Source organism: Babylonia areolata, chromosome 35, assembly GCF_041734735.1.
Source record: "Babylonia areolata isolate BAREFJ2019XMU chromosome 35, ASM4173473v1, whole genome shotgun sequence".
Classification (NCBI taxonomy): Eukaryota; Metazoa; Mollusca; class Gastropoda; order Neogastropoda; family Buccinidae; genus Babylonia; species Babylonia areolata.
Window position 1 is genome coordinate 11,582,496 of NC_134910.1, and position 15,000 is coordinate 11,597,495.

General features: G+C 43.8%; 1 protein-coding gene across 4 annotated transcripts in view; it reads right to left on the bottom strand.

The window, feature by feature from the left end:
- Positions 1-15,000, bottom strand: part of LOC143277957 (uncharacterized) — an 83,806-nt gene that overhangs the window by 58,660 nt on the left and 10,146 nt on the right. For all 4 annotated transcript variants that reach the window (XR_013053816.1, XM_076582939.1, XM_076582940.1 and 1 more), the window contains exons 3-4: positions 12,633-12,737; positions 10,960-11,255 (exon numbers count right to left, since the gene is read on the bottom strand). Coding sequence is in view for 3 of the 4 variants with exons in the window: in XM_076582939.1 (XP_076439054.1) it covers positions 10,960-11,255; positions 12,633-12,737 (401 nt within the window). In the remaining variant the exon portion in view is untranslated. The remainder of the gene's footprint in view (positions 1-10,959; positions 11,256-12,632; positions 12,738-15,000) is intronic.

Consider the following 15,000-nt stretch of genomic DNA (forward strand, 5'->3'; position numbering starts at 1 on the left):
GCAATGAAGGGATAATGTCATGCGTGTGTGTGTGTCTGTCTGTGTGTGTGTGTGTGTGTGTGTGTGTGTCTGTCTGTCTGTGTGTGTGTGTGTGTGTGTGTGTGTGTGTGTGTGTACTCTGCAAAGCCCACCAGTGACAACCCACACACCACTCAATCCCAGTCTTCACGCCCTCTCCCCAAGTGCCCTGAGGGCAATGGGCACACACACACACACGCACACACACACACACACACACACAGAGATACAGACACACACACACACAAACAGATTCACACACAGTGACACACACACACACACACACAGTGACACACACACACACACACACACACACAGTGGGCACAATGAAGACACCTAAGCCCATATATATATATATATATATATATATATATATATATATATATAAATATGCCTCCAGTCTTCTGATAACCAGGCTGCTGACACTGCACGGAAATCACTATCACCCTCCAGAGAGCCTCACCTGCCCTCACCCCCTACACCCCCAATACAATCATATATATTGAAAGAACTATAGAAAGAAGATATATATACAAAGAAAGAAAGGAAGAAAGACAGAAAGAAAGAAAAAGAAAGAAGGTATATGTATTTCTTTCTTCTTTTTTTTTCTTTTTTTTTTTTTTTTTTTTTTTTTTTTTTTTTTTCACAACAGATTTCTCGGTGTGAAATTCAAGCTGCTCTCCCCAGGGAGAGCGCATCACTACACTACAGCACCACCCTTTTTTTTCTTTTTTTTTTTTTCTTTTTTGTATTTTTTCCTGCGTGCAGTTTTATTTGTTTTTCCTATCGAAGCAGATTTTTCTACTACAGAATTTTGCCAGGAACAACCCTTTTGCTGCCGTGGGTTCTTGTACGTGCGCTAAGTGCATGCTGCACACGGGACCTCGGTTTATTGTCTCATCCAAATTACTAGTGTCCAGACCACCACTCAAGGTCTAGTGGAGGGGGAGAAAATATCGGCGACTGAGCCGTGATTCGAACCAGCGCGCTCAGTTTCTCTCGATTCCTGGGCGGACGCGTTACCTCTAGGCCATCACTCCACTAAGAAAGAAAGAAAGTTTTTTTTTTTGTTTTGTTTTTGTTTTTCAATATTGAGATATATGTATCGACGGGCGCAATAGCCGAGTGGTTAAAGTGTTGGACTGTCAATCTGAGGGTCCCGGGTTCGAATCACGGTGACGGCGCCTGGTGGGTAAAGGGTGGAGATTTTTACGATCTCCCAGGTCAACAACATATGTGCAGACCTGCTAGTGCCTGAACCCCCTTCGTGTGTATATATGCAAGCAGAAGATCAAATACGCACATTAAAGATCCTGTAATCCATGTCAGCGTTCGGTGAGTTATGGAAACAAGAACATACCCAGCACGCACACCCCCGAAAACGGAGTATGGCTGCCTACATGGCGGGGTAAAAATGGTCATACACGTAAAAGCCAACTCGTGTGCATACGAGTGAACGCAGAAGAAGAAGAAGAGATATATATATATCTATCACTTTTATTGACTCTCTCTCTCTCTCTCTCCACCCACAAACCATTCCCACCCACCTCAAATCCTCCTCACTCCATTCTCTCACCTCTCAATGAAATCTACTGACAACCCAAGGAAGTCTGAGAGAACAATGTCCTGCGAGAGAAAATGTCAAGACTGGTACATTTTATATGTTATCCCTGTATCTGTTTACCCTTCCTTGTATTTTTTTTTTTTAACATTATATCTTATGTCTTTATCTAATTGCTTACTTTTATTTTATTTTATTTCATTTTGTTTTTAGATTTATTTCCTTAGTTACATCATCATGTGGGCACCATTATTATCAACCAGACACATCACACACACACACACACACACACACACACACACACACACACCTATAAATACTCCAACACAACAATAGCAGGGGCGAAAAAAAAACCCCCACTAAACTCGTGACATTATAATCACAGACTCCCCCATCCCCCCACCTCACCACAACCACCATGACCACACTGTCACCAAGTAAACTAACCCCCACCCACCCACCACCCACATACATTCTCTCTCTCTCTCTCTCACACACACACACACACACACACACAGAGAAATCTGCAGACAACCCCTGGAGCCCAGAAATAACCATGTCCTGAAAGAAAAAAATGTCTAGACATACATACATACATACATATATACATGTACAGTGTGTTTACCCTGCCTGCTGCCAAAAAAAACCCAATCAAAACCCACTACCACCACCACCACCACCACCAGTCTTCAATCTCATTTCCCAGTGCCCTGTGGAACTCTGTGTGTGTGTGTGTGTGTGTGTGTGTGTGTGTGTGTGTGTGTGTGTGTGTGTGTTATGCTTTGATGCGTTTGATGTAAAACTAATACTGTTGTGTCTTGGGTGGAGTGTTGGCCAAGTGATGATGCGTCCACCGAGGAAGCGAAGAGAATCTGAGCCCGCTGGTTCGAATCCCACAGTCGCCAGTATTTTCTTCCCCTCCACTTGACCTTCAGTGGTGGTCTGCTGGAGCCAGTTGCATTGCTCGGACGGAAGAGCCTAGTATGGTCGTAACCCCGCTACTAACTGTGTGTGGTATGGAACTGACCAATGGTGCAGTTCAGTCAACGTAGGCATTTAGTCACGTGTAACTGTCAAAAAAGTTAGAACCAAGCAATGCAACTGGCACCTGGACACTTGTCTGTAGTACTAGTTATTTGGATGAGACGATAAACTGAGGTCCCATGTGCAGCATGCCTTTAGCACAGGCAAAAGAACCCACAGCAACAAAAGGGTTGTCCCTGGTAAAATTCTGTAGAAAAAAATCCACTTTGACAGGAAAACAAAATTGCTGGTAGAAAAAATATTTTTAAAAATGGGTAGCACTCCCAGTGTAGCGACATGCTCTCCCTGGGGAGAGCAGCCTGAATTTTACACAGAGAAATCGGTTGTGACAAAAAGAGTAATACATTGAGAAATGTTACTGAAATGGAAAAATCCACTCATTCAATTTCAATCAAGGCTGACTTATAAAGTTCTAATTATTATTATTTCTTATTTATAAATTCATATGTTTTTAAGGCTGTTTTTTGTTTTTTGTTGTTTTTTTCATGGTCTGAGGATCAGTCTGCCTTTTGACACTCCAGGTCAACACTGCTCCAACACTTTTGGGAGACCATCCGGAAGCTTATCATCATGTGAAGAGAATGCTGTTTAACTCACTCAGTACGGCTAGTCCTCTCTTCTCCTCTACACAGACCCCTCGGATGTCCAGTGGGTGTCTCAATGACCCAACCTTTAGCTTCCGTCGTCAGAATTGTGGTATTCTTTGTCAACATTCACCTCTTCAGTATAAGAGCCTTCCGCTTGCAATATTTTGATGGTGGTAATTGGGGTGAAACGCTGTTAACGTCGTCTCTTTCGCCGTTCGTATGGAGAGAGTTAAAACCTGAGTATTCTTAGCCCCATTCGCCTGGCGTCAGTGCACAGTCTAGTAATGTACTCGTTTGCGTTTGTTTCCCTTTTGGCATCTGGCGTTGTTCCATACTCCCCCTGCCTACCCCCCTCCTCTCCACATCCACATCCCACGCTCACTGACGCATCGAAGGCCCCCGATACGACAAAGCAGAAAAGTCACAACGCAGTTTTCCCACCAAGCCTCCAGCACAAGAGTAGCGGGTCATGTCGAGTTCCCTCTCTCTCTCTGTCTCTCTCTCTCTTAGTGGGCTTGCAGTCTATATTTACAAATCTTTGAAAAGGTTGAAGGCTATACTATCGTAGCTGTTTGTTTGTTTTGTGGTTGTTGTCGTTGGTTTTGTTTGTTTGTTTATTTTGTAAGTGTACTTTATGACATGTGTGGCATATTGCTGTTGTAGTAGTTCGACTTTGATTGTGAGCAATTCATGGTGTACAAAGTATGTTGCTGTTGTATTCAGTATGACTGTTACTGAATGATTCCTATATTTCAATGTACATGTGTCACACCTCTTCAGTAAGGGGCTATGGCCTTTATCTGAATAAAACATTTCGTTCGTTCGTTCGTTCTCTCTCTCTCTCTCTCTCTCTCTCTCTCTCTCTCTCTCTGGAGCCTGATCAGGGTTGCTACTGCTTTACAGAACATTTACAGAACACTGTACTGAACATTCTCAATAACAAAAAAAAAAAAAAGTGAAACTTGGATTCAAGAACATTATCTCAATTAATCAACATCCTCGGAGACTGAGGAATACGGGGGGGAAAAAAACAGGATTTAAGGACATGAAAATTTACATCCTCACTCAAGGAAGTTCAAATTCAATTGGTCATGTGCTTCTGACTAAGAAATTGGGATTTCATTTACTACATGTCCCCCCCTCCCCACCCCCACCCCACCACCCCCCTCCATCCCCGCAAAGCTTTTCTAAAACTACGGACCAAAAATGTTTACAACTTTTGCAACTACAGAAGCACCATACTGTTCCAATCCAGTGTTTGTTGGTGTCTGCTTCAATTTCCTTGCAACTGTCAGTGGATTCTAGCCAACAGGAATAAAAGGAGAGAGGCGGGGGGGGGGGAGGGGGAGGAGGAGGGGGGGGGGGGGGCAGGGGTAAGAGGCAGACAGACAGCCAGACAGACAGACAGACAAGAGACAAGTCAAGAGAGAGACAGGGAGAGGAGGGAAGCACGGCTGTCTCAGTGTCTGTCTGCTACATTGCTGCTTTTTTTTTTTCTTGCACCTTTATTGGATACAGCCAATAACTGAGTGAGGCAGGCGGACAGACAGGACAGAGAGACTGTGGAACAGACAGACAGTGAGAAGGAGAGACAGACAAAAAAAAAGAAAACTAATTCTCTCTCTCTCTCTCTCTCTCTCTCTCTCTCTCTCTACGGAGCTTTTTGTACTTGGACACGAGTAGATGAATATAGGTATGCATTTTGTTACCCTGTGGCGTATACATCAAACCCCCCCCCCCCCCCCCCCCCCCCCTTTTTTTCCGATTCTTGCAATTTGTAATTAATTTTTGTAAGTTTTGTTAGCTTGTCAGCATTTCACTTAATCCAGATCGCTGGATCTGTGTGTTTAGCGCGCGAGCGTGTATGTGGGTGTGTATATGCGCGCGTGCATGTGTTTGAGGGAGGGGAGAGGAGAGAGAGAGAGAGATAATGAGAGAGAGAGAGAGAGCTTGCAAGTCACATGCGCATTGATACATTATTCACACTATTTGATTCATTTGCAAGTCACATGCGCATTGATATATTATTCACACTATTTGATTCATTATGTAATATTTTTGTTAGTGGCCCACTCCTTTGTTATGGGCCGGAGGCCTAACAAATAAACCATTGTCTTGTCTTGTCTTGTCTTATTGTCTTGTCTTGTCTTGTCTCTCTCTCTCTCTCTCACCACCTCCCTCTCTTTCTCTAACCCTCTCTCCCCCCCCCCCTCTCCGATCCTCCCTTTCCCTCTCTCTTTCTCTTCCAGACTGATCAGCATCAAAAACTGTTTACATCCACCAGCACACCTGCTGCGCTGTTCACACACGTACTGCATCCCTGGGTGCATATAATTTTTTTTATTATATGTGCAGGTGTAAAGCTACACGGTGCAGGCACATACATACATGTGCATCTCTGTGATGAAGGTGTGTTTGGGTGGGTGTGTTACTGTGTACCTGAGACACGAGAAAGAGAGAGAGAAGTGTGTGTGTGTGTGTGTGTGTGTGTGTGTGTGTGTGTGTGTGTGTGTGTAAATCCGTGAGATGCAGGTTGGAACGTGTGTGTGTGTGTGTATGTATGTGTGTGTATATGTGTGTGTGTGCCGTGGGGAGGAGGGGGTAAAGAGGGGGCGGGGGGGAGGGGGAAGGCGGGGGCGGGGGAGAGTGTGGACACCTTCTTTGCAATACAATACATGAAACTGGAAGACAGGTTGTTGAGCAGGAATCTTCTGATGAGAAGATTGCAAGACAAAAAGTTGGTGGGGTTTTTTTGTTGTTGTTATTTTTTAATGCAGCTTAAATTAATGCTACTTATTACATTGCCTTTTAACTTTTGTTTGTTGTTGTTGTTGTTGTTGTGGGTTCTGTTCAATGCGGAAGAGTAAACCTGGAAAAAAAAAAAACCCAGGCTCAGTGTAGTGGCCATTTCCTAAGAACATTATGTGTCATCAACCGGTGGCAGACTAACAAACTATAAGTATAACCCCCCCACACACACACACACCCTCAATCCCCCCCCGCCCCCACCCTCACCCACCCAACTCCCTAACCCCATGACCCACTGTCTCTCCCTTTCCTGTTCAAACTTGGCCACTGTCTCTGAGTGCACACACACACACACACACACACACACACACACATACGCAGCAGCAGTAATCAGTGACAACATTTACTTGCTATGTGCCAAGTAATAACTTCAGCTTGACAGACAAGTAATACCATCACCAGCAGTAGGCGGCACAACAGGATCCGGCTCCAGAAAGCGCCAAATGATAGTAGGAAAGCACAGACAAGGCTGTGTGGATGACAAAGATGGTTGAAGGATGGGTGGCCAGTTGGGAGAGGAAATGAGGAGAATGGAATGAGACACAAGAGAGAGAGAGAGGGAGTGAGAGAGAAAAAGAGAGAGAGATGGCATGTACATACATGTATCATGACAGGCAGATAGATACACTTGAGTCTAGAGAGGGAGGGAGAGAGAAAGAGAGAGAGAGAGAGATGGCATGTACATACATGTATCATGACAGGCAGATAGATACACTTGAGTCTAGAGAGGGAGTGAGAGAGAAAGAGAGAGAGAGAGAGATGGCATGTACATACATGTATCATGACAGGCAGATAGATACACTTGAGTCTAGAGAGGGAGTGAGAGAGAAAGAGAGAGAGAGAGAGATGGCATGTACATACATGTATCATGACAGGCAGATAGATACACTGAGTCTGAGAAAGATAGAGAGATGGCATGTACATTGTACATACATGTATCATGACAGGCAGATACAGAGTCTGAGAAAGATAGAGAGATGGCATGTACATACATGTATCATGACAGGCAGATAGATACACTGAGTCTGAGAAAGAGAGAGAGATGGCATGTATCATGACAGGCAGATACACTGAGTCTGAGAAAGATAGAGAGATGGCATGTACATACATGTATCATGACAGGCAGATACACTCAGTCTGAGTAAAAGATAGACACTGGCACAGAGTTTCAGTATCAGTATCAGTAGCTCAAGGAGGCGTCACTGCGTTCGGACAAATCCATATACGCTACACCACATCTGCCAAGCAGATGCCTGACCAGCAGCGTAACCCAACGTGCTTAGTCAGGCCTTGAGATAAAGCCTAACTACACACATACAGGAACATAGATAGGGTGTCAAAGAAATGCAAGAGAGAGAGCGAGTGACAGACAGACAAACAGACAGACACAGAGAGACAGACACAGAGACAGACAGAGAGAGAGAGAGGGGGGGCTTTACCATGTTGAAGGAAACACAGACACTGAGAGTGAGAGACACTGGCACTGGCTAGTCTAGCACACAAACTCAAGAGACAGAGATGTCCAAGAAATGCCAGAGAGAGAGAGAGACAGAGAGAGACAGACAGACAGAGACGGAGAGAGAGAGAGAGACAGAGACCTAGATCTTGTATTCTTGCGTTCATGCATGTCTTTTGTGTACATAATTATGCACGAAACACGCACGTGTGTAATACATATGTCTGCAAGCATGCTTGTGACACTGTGTATAAACACAGACAAACAGAATCAGAGTGTATCACTATTACTATCATACACGTATCAAAGGCAAAACAACCAGTGCCTAATTTTCACAGCCACCAAGCTAGCTGAAATGGAATGAGAACAGCCAACCATCAAGAGCAATCCACTCCTCAAAACAAACAGTTCATGCGTGCTTTTCTTCCTCAACCAAGTAGCACCGCAAACAATGCCGAGATTTTCTTCTTCTTCTTCTTCTTCTGCGTTCGTGGGCTGCAACACCCACTTTCACTCCTATGCACACGAGTGGGCTTTTACGTGTATGACTGTTTTTACCCTGCCATATAGGCAGCCATACTCTGCTTTCGGGGGTGTGCATGCTGGGAGTGTTCTTGTTTCCATAACCCACCGAACGCTGACACGGATTACAGGATCTTTAACGTGCGTATTTGATCTTCTGCTTGCATATACACACGAAGGGGGTTCAGGCACTAGCAGGTCTGCACATATGTTGACCTGGGAGATCGTAAAAATCTCCACCCTTTACCCACCAGGCGCCGTCACCGTGATTCGAACCCGGGACCCCGAGACTGAAAGTCCAACGCTTTAACCACTCGGCTATTGCACCCATCAATGCCGAGATCAGCCTCTGATAAGCCTGCCACATCAGATCGCTACAGACATGTTTCATTATTATTTTAATCATTATCATATTATCACATCAGAGGTGCACACATACTTTGACACAACCTATTGTTCCTCTGATGCCAATGCTTGCAATTTTTTTTTTTTTTCCTTTTTATTCCCACAGGAAAAAAAACGAGCCAGGCAGACCATCACAGCTAATGTGTTCAGTTCTAGCAGACACTAATAACTTACAAAATAACAACACCTATAACAGGTCAACAGTATACTACAGGACTAGTGATCAACATATTTAGCTCTGTGTCCTCATGAAGTTCAAGTGGTAACCTAACAAAATAACACAGCATCTATTAGAGTTTAAACAAGAGAGGCAAGGCCTTCAAGACTCACTTGTGATAAATTAAGTCCCCTAGCATTAATTACAGAGTAATTTCCCTTTTTTACTATCTGCACCAAAACATTTGCAAAATAAATAAAAATTCCATGTTGTGTCAGAATAAGAGGTCAAAGTGCCAAGTTTAGAGAATACAAAAAATATAAATATAACAGTAAATGCAGTTTGCATATAATTAGGCTTCTTTTTTTATTTTTTTGTGCCCATCCCAGAGGTGCAATATTGTTTTAAACAAGATGACTGGAAAGAACTGAATTTTTCCTATTTTTATGCCTAATTTGGTGTCAACTGACAAAGTATTTGCAGAGAAAATGTCAATGTTAAAGTTTACCACGGACACACAGACACACAGACACACACACACACAGAGACAACCGAACACCGGTTTAAAACAACCGAACACCGGGTTAAAACATAGACTCACTTTGTTTACACAAGTGAGTCAAAAATATATCAACAGATCAAAATGTGAAGAGATGTCAGTCGCCAGGTGATGGTCTCACTGTCCCCTTGATTTATTGATCAACTGCTGCAAGATCATCCACACTCTCCCTCCCTTTCTCTCTCAGATTCTCTCTTGTTAATTAATTGTCCCCTGATTTATTAATCAACTGCTGCAAGATCATCAACACTCTCCCTCCCTTTCTCTCTCAGATTCTCTCTTGTTAATTTGAGTCTGCATTCTGGTTGTCCTCCTATGCACATACAAGCATGACCACTAATTACATGTGCACACACATGTGAACTCCACCCCCACACTCCCCACACCCTACCCCTCCCCTCTTCCCTCCCTCTTTCTCTGAACTGATATCATAATCAGTCCAATTTTTTATCAACTTAAGGTTTTAAAAACAGCACACACACACACACACACACACACACACACACACACACACACACACACACTCACAGGCATGGCAATCCAACACTGACAGCTTCCCGTCAGTAATCCTGCCGTGCAGGCAGCCGTACTCCGTTTTCCATGGTGTGCATGCTTTGTATATAATTTGATTTTTCCATGACCCAGTTAACGCCGACCTGGATTACAGGATCTTTAATGCTCGCACCTGATCCCCTGTATGCATATATACAGCATAAGGGAGGTTAACGCATTCAGAAGTCCTCCTATGCACATGCAAGCATGACCACTAATTACATGTGCACACACATGTGAACTCCACCCCCACGCCCCCCACCCCCAGCCCCCACCCCCTACCCCTCCCCTCTTCCCTCCCTCTTTCTCTGAACTGATATCATTATCAGTCCAATCTTTTATCAACTTAAGGTTTTAAAAACAGCACACACACACACACACACACACAACACAATACACAAACCAACCAACCAACAAACACATCACACACACACACACACACACACACACACACACACACAACACAAACCAACCAACAAACACACCACACACACACACACACACACACACACAGATACACACACACAACACACCGCAACACACAAACCAACCAACAAACACACCACACACACACGCAACACACACACACACACACACACACAAACACCAGCTTCATTCATTCATTAATTCATTCGCTCTGCTCACGCTCCCCTCAACTGACTGGTTAAAAGTCTCAACTCACGTGTCAGGGAGGTAACAAACACACCACACACACACACACACAACAGACACACACACACACACACACACACAAACACCAGCTTCATTCATTCATTCCTTCATTCGCTCCGCTCACGCTCCCCTCAGCTCACTGGTTAAAAGTCTCAACTCACGTGTCAGGGAGGTAATAAACACACCACACACACACACACGCAACAGACACACACACACACACACACACAAACACCAGCTTCATTCATTCATTCATTCCTTCATTCGCTCCGCTCACGCTCCCCTCAACTCACTGGTTAAAAGTCTCAACTCACGTGTCAGGGAGGTAACAAACACACCACACACACACACACAACAGACACACACACACACACACACACACACACAAACACCAGCTTCATTCATTCATTCATTCCTTCATTCGCTCCGCTCACGCTCCCCTCAACTCACTGGTTAAAAGTCTCAACTCACGTGTCAGGGAGGTAACAAACACACCACACACACACACGCAACACATACACACACACACACACAAACACCAGCTTCATTCATTCATTCATTCCTTCATTCGCTCCGCTCACGCTCCCCTCAACTGACTGGTTAAAAGTCTCAACTCACGTGTCAGGGAGGCTCCCCTCCTTGGGGCGGTGATCAAGAATCTGCACCACGTTCTCCTCCAGCCCCCCCTCCGCCTCCCCCTCGCCCAGCACGTGGTGGTCCACCAGCGTCAGCTTCAGGTCCGTGGCGCTGCCCTTGACCTGCAGGAGGTCAAGGTCGTCCCGGAAGATCAGGTCGCCGGCGCCGATGCCGTACTTGCCCAGGAGGTGGACGATCTCCGTGCGCAAGGGGAAGTCACCTCGGGGGATGTTGAGCAAGGGCAGGAAGAGCGCCGTGCCCACGGGAGCCACGGAGGTCTGCGTGTGAAGGAGGACAGGGGAGGGGAGTTCCAGAGGGTGGGGGGTTGGGATGGGGTGGGGTGGGGTAGGGGTAGGCAGTTGGAGGGGTGGTGGAGGGGGGTAGGGGGGGTCAGGTCAGGGGCGAGGGCAGGTAAAGGGGTGGGGTGGGGTGGGGGGGCGGGGAGGTCAGAGGATGAGACAGTAGTTGGTTTTTTTTTTAGGGTTGATGTTGTATGTATGTATTTTATGTACATGTGAATTTTATGTACGTGTGAATTTATGCATATATGCATGGATGGATGGATGGATGTGTATGCATTTATGTGTGTATGCATAAAATCTATGTGTGTGTGTGTGTTGTATTGTGTGTGTGCATGCATAGATGCATGTGTGTGTGTGTGTGTGTGTGTGTGTGTGTGTGTGTGTGTGTGTGTGTTAATGTGTAAATGAGAGGAAACTAAGCAGCATACTGCATGGTGACTTCAGACCAGTGTATTCATTCCCCTGATTTTGCCTTTTTCCACAAAACAATTACAAAATGATTTCCACTTCAAACAAACACAACCAGAGCTAAAGAAAGAACTGGGAAAAAAAATTATTAATAAAAAAAAAACCGAAGTAGAGAGAGCTCTAGAGTGAGAGAGACACACACACAGACAGACAGACAGACAGACAGAAAGAGAAAGAAAGAAAAGAAACAAAGTAGGAAAAGAGAGCAGAAACAAAAACAACAAAAAACAAGAGAGGCAAGGCCTTCAAGACTCACTTGTGATACACTTAAAAAAAAACCCAAGCTTTTTATGTATTGAGTATAATTTCAAAATGTAATGTTTAAGTTGAGAAAGATCAGTTTAAAGCGAATTAAGTCCCCTAGCATTAATTACAGAGTAATTTCCCTTCTTTACGATCTGCACCAAAACGTTTGCAAAATAAATAAAACTTCCATGCTTAGCAAAAGAAGTTCCTGTTTGAACAGAAAATGATAATAATGACTGCTTTTGTTGTTGGTTCAGAATATCAGATCAAAGTGCCAAGTTTAGAGAATACAAAAAATATAAATATAACAGTAAATGCAGTTTGCATATAATTAAGCTTCATTTTTTTTTTTTTTTGTGCCCATCCCAGAGGTGCAATATTGTTTTAAACAAGATGACTGGAAAGAACTTAATTTTTTCCTATTTTTATGCCTAATTTGGTGTCAACTGACAAAGTATTTGCAGAGAAAATGTCAATGTTAAAGTTTACCATGGACACACAGACACACAGACACAGACACACACACACACACAACCGAACACCAGGTTAAAACATAGACTCACTTTGTTTACACAAGTGAGTCAAAAAACCCTGTCCAACACATGTACATCCATCTCCAGGATATCTCATTTATCTCACTTCATGCAGAAAGTAGGCATAAGCGATGGCGGAGACGGCAGAATCCAGGTCACACGCCTCATTGCCACGGACGACATGCACTACAGGGAACTCTGGAATCCTCTCCTGTAAAACACAAAACGATGTAAAGAAAACTCAACACAGATCATGATAATCAATGACAGCCACAGCCTTACAAAATAATACAAACGTTTTCGACGACCCAAAAATGAAAAACTCATAGAACCCATGACAGTTTTACAAAAGAACGAAAATAAAAATTTATAATTTTATATCCCAGTCAATTCAACTACTCTTAGCTCATGTGTTACATGTGTGTGTGTGTGTGTGTGTGTGGGTGGGTGGGTGTGTGTGTTCTACACTCTGTATGAAGAATACTTTTAACTTATTCTGTACTGCTCGATGACGTCCTTTATTATACTCTCTGTACTGGCCATTTGTTTATGTTACAAGAAAAAATATATTTAAAAAAAAGAATGCAATTACATACAGCTGTGAAATTTTTGTGATAATATAAAGAATAAAATGGACTAACATTTGGCAATCACATAATTATTGACTGATTTATCATATTTTGGAAAAAAAAAAAAACCATGTTTTTCATTCATCATTCTATGTTGTCGAACCAGAAGAGGCATTACCGAACATGACCAAAGTGACAACACAGCAGCAGTGCAGGATCTCCTCTGCTGTGTGGTCCGCCTTGCCTACATTATATCGATAGAGCTCTCTTCCCTCTCTCTCTCTCTCTCTCTCTCTCTCTCTCTCCTTCCATATCTTATGATTAGAATGAGTAGGTATGTTAAATGTGCTTTGACTAAATTTAGTTTTGGTATTCTGATATTGCCAGCCATCGTTTAAAGATACAGGTCCAATGATGAACGTGAACAGATGTGTCGCTTGTGTCAAAAGGGAAAAGAAGATGAGATCCATTTTTTGTTTTGTTGTCCTGCCCTATTAGACCTTAGACAACAGTTAATTGAACCCAAATATTATAACAGCCCTTGTAGTTTTAGATTGAACTTGTTGTTATCATCAAGAAAAGAAACTACCCTTGGTGGGCTTGTAGTCTATATTTACAAATCTTTGAAAAGGTTGAAGGCTATACTATCGTAGTTGTTTGTTTGTTTTGTGGTTGTTGTCGTTGTTTTTGTTTGTTTGTTTATTTTGTAAGTGTACTTTATGACATGTGTGGTATATTGCTGTTGTAGTAGTTCGACTCTGACTGTGAGCAATTTATGGTATACAAACTATGTTGCTGTTGTATTCAGTATGACTGTTATGATTCCTATATTTCAATGTACATGTGTCACACCTCTTCAGTAAGGGGCTATGGCCTTTATTTGAGTAAAACTTTTCGTTTCGTTTCGTTTCGTTTCTCTCTCTCCTTGTGCACTGCTGACGGTATCAGCAGCAGACTAACAAACCCTGAAGTGTGACTGTGTGTGTACAGTGCAACAATACATCCAACCCAACACACAACTTGATTGATTGACTGATGCGGATACTTCTATAGCGCCTATCCTCGGTCAGAGACCAAGCTCTAAGCGCTTTACATACACGGGGACATTTGCAACACAGGCTGCCTACCTGGGTAGAGCCGACTGACGGCTGCCACTGGGCACTCATCATTCGTTTCCTGTGTCATTCAATCAGATTTGACGCACACACGTACACACTCAGACAGACATGTAACATTTTACGTGTATGACCGTTTGTTTGTTTTTTATTTACCCCACCATGTAGGCAGCCATACTCCGTTTTCAGGGGTGTGCATGCTGGGTATATTCTTGTTTCCATAACCCACCCAACACTGACATGGATTACAGGATCTTTAACGTGCGTATCTGATCTTCTGCGTGCGCATACACACGAAGGGGGTTCAGGCACTAGCAGGTCTGCACATATGTTGACCTGGGAGATCGGAAAAATCTCCACCCTTTACCCACCAGGTGCACCGAGATTCGAACCCAGGACCCTCAGATTGAGAGTCCAGCACTTTAACCACTCGGCTATTGCACCCGTCTCTAGGAAGGCGGCAGAATGGTTAAGACGCTCGTCTGCCGGTACAGAGTCCGTGAGGGTCTGGGTTCGAGTCACGCTCTCATCCATTCTTCCTCGGTCAAAAGTTTGACTGGAAAGTCGAACTGAGCATCTAGCCGTTCGGATGAGATGATAAACTGTGATCTCGTGTACAGCACGCACTTTGGTGCACCGAAAAAGAACCCATGGCAACGAGAGTGTTGTCCTCTTGCAAAATTCTGTAGAAGAAACACATTCGGATAGGTAAACAAATAGATCTATGCATGCACTCAAGGCCTGACTAAGTACGCTGGGTCATGGCTGCTGGTCAGGCATCTGCCTAGCG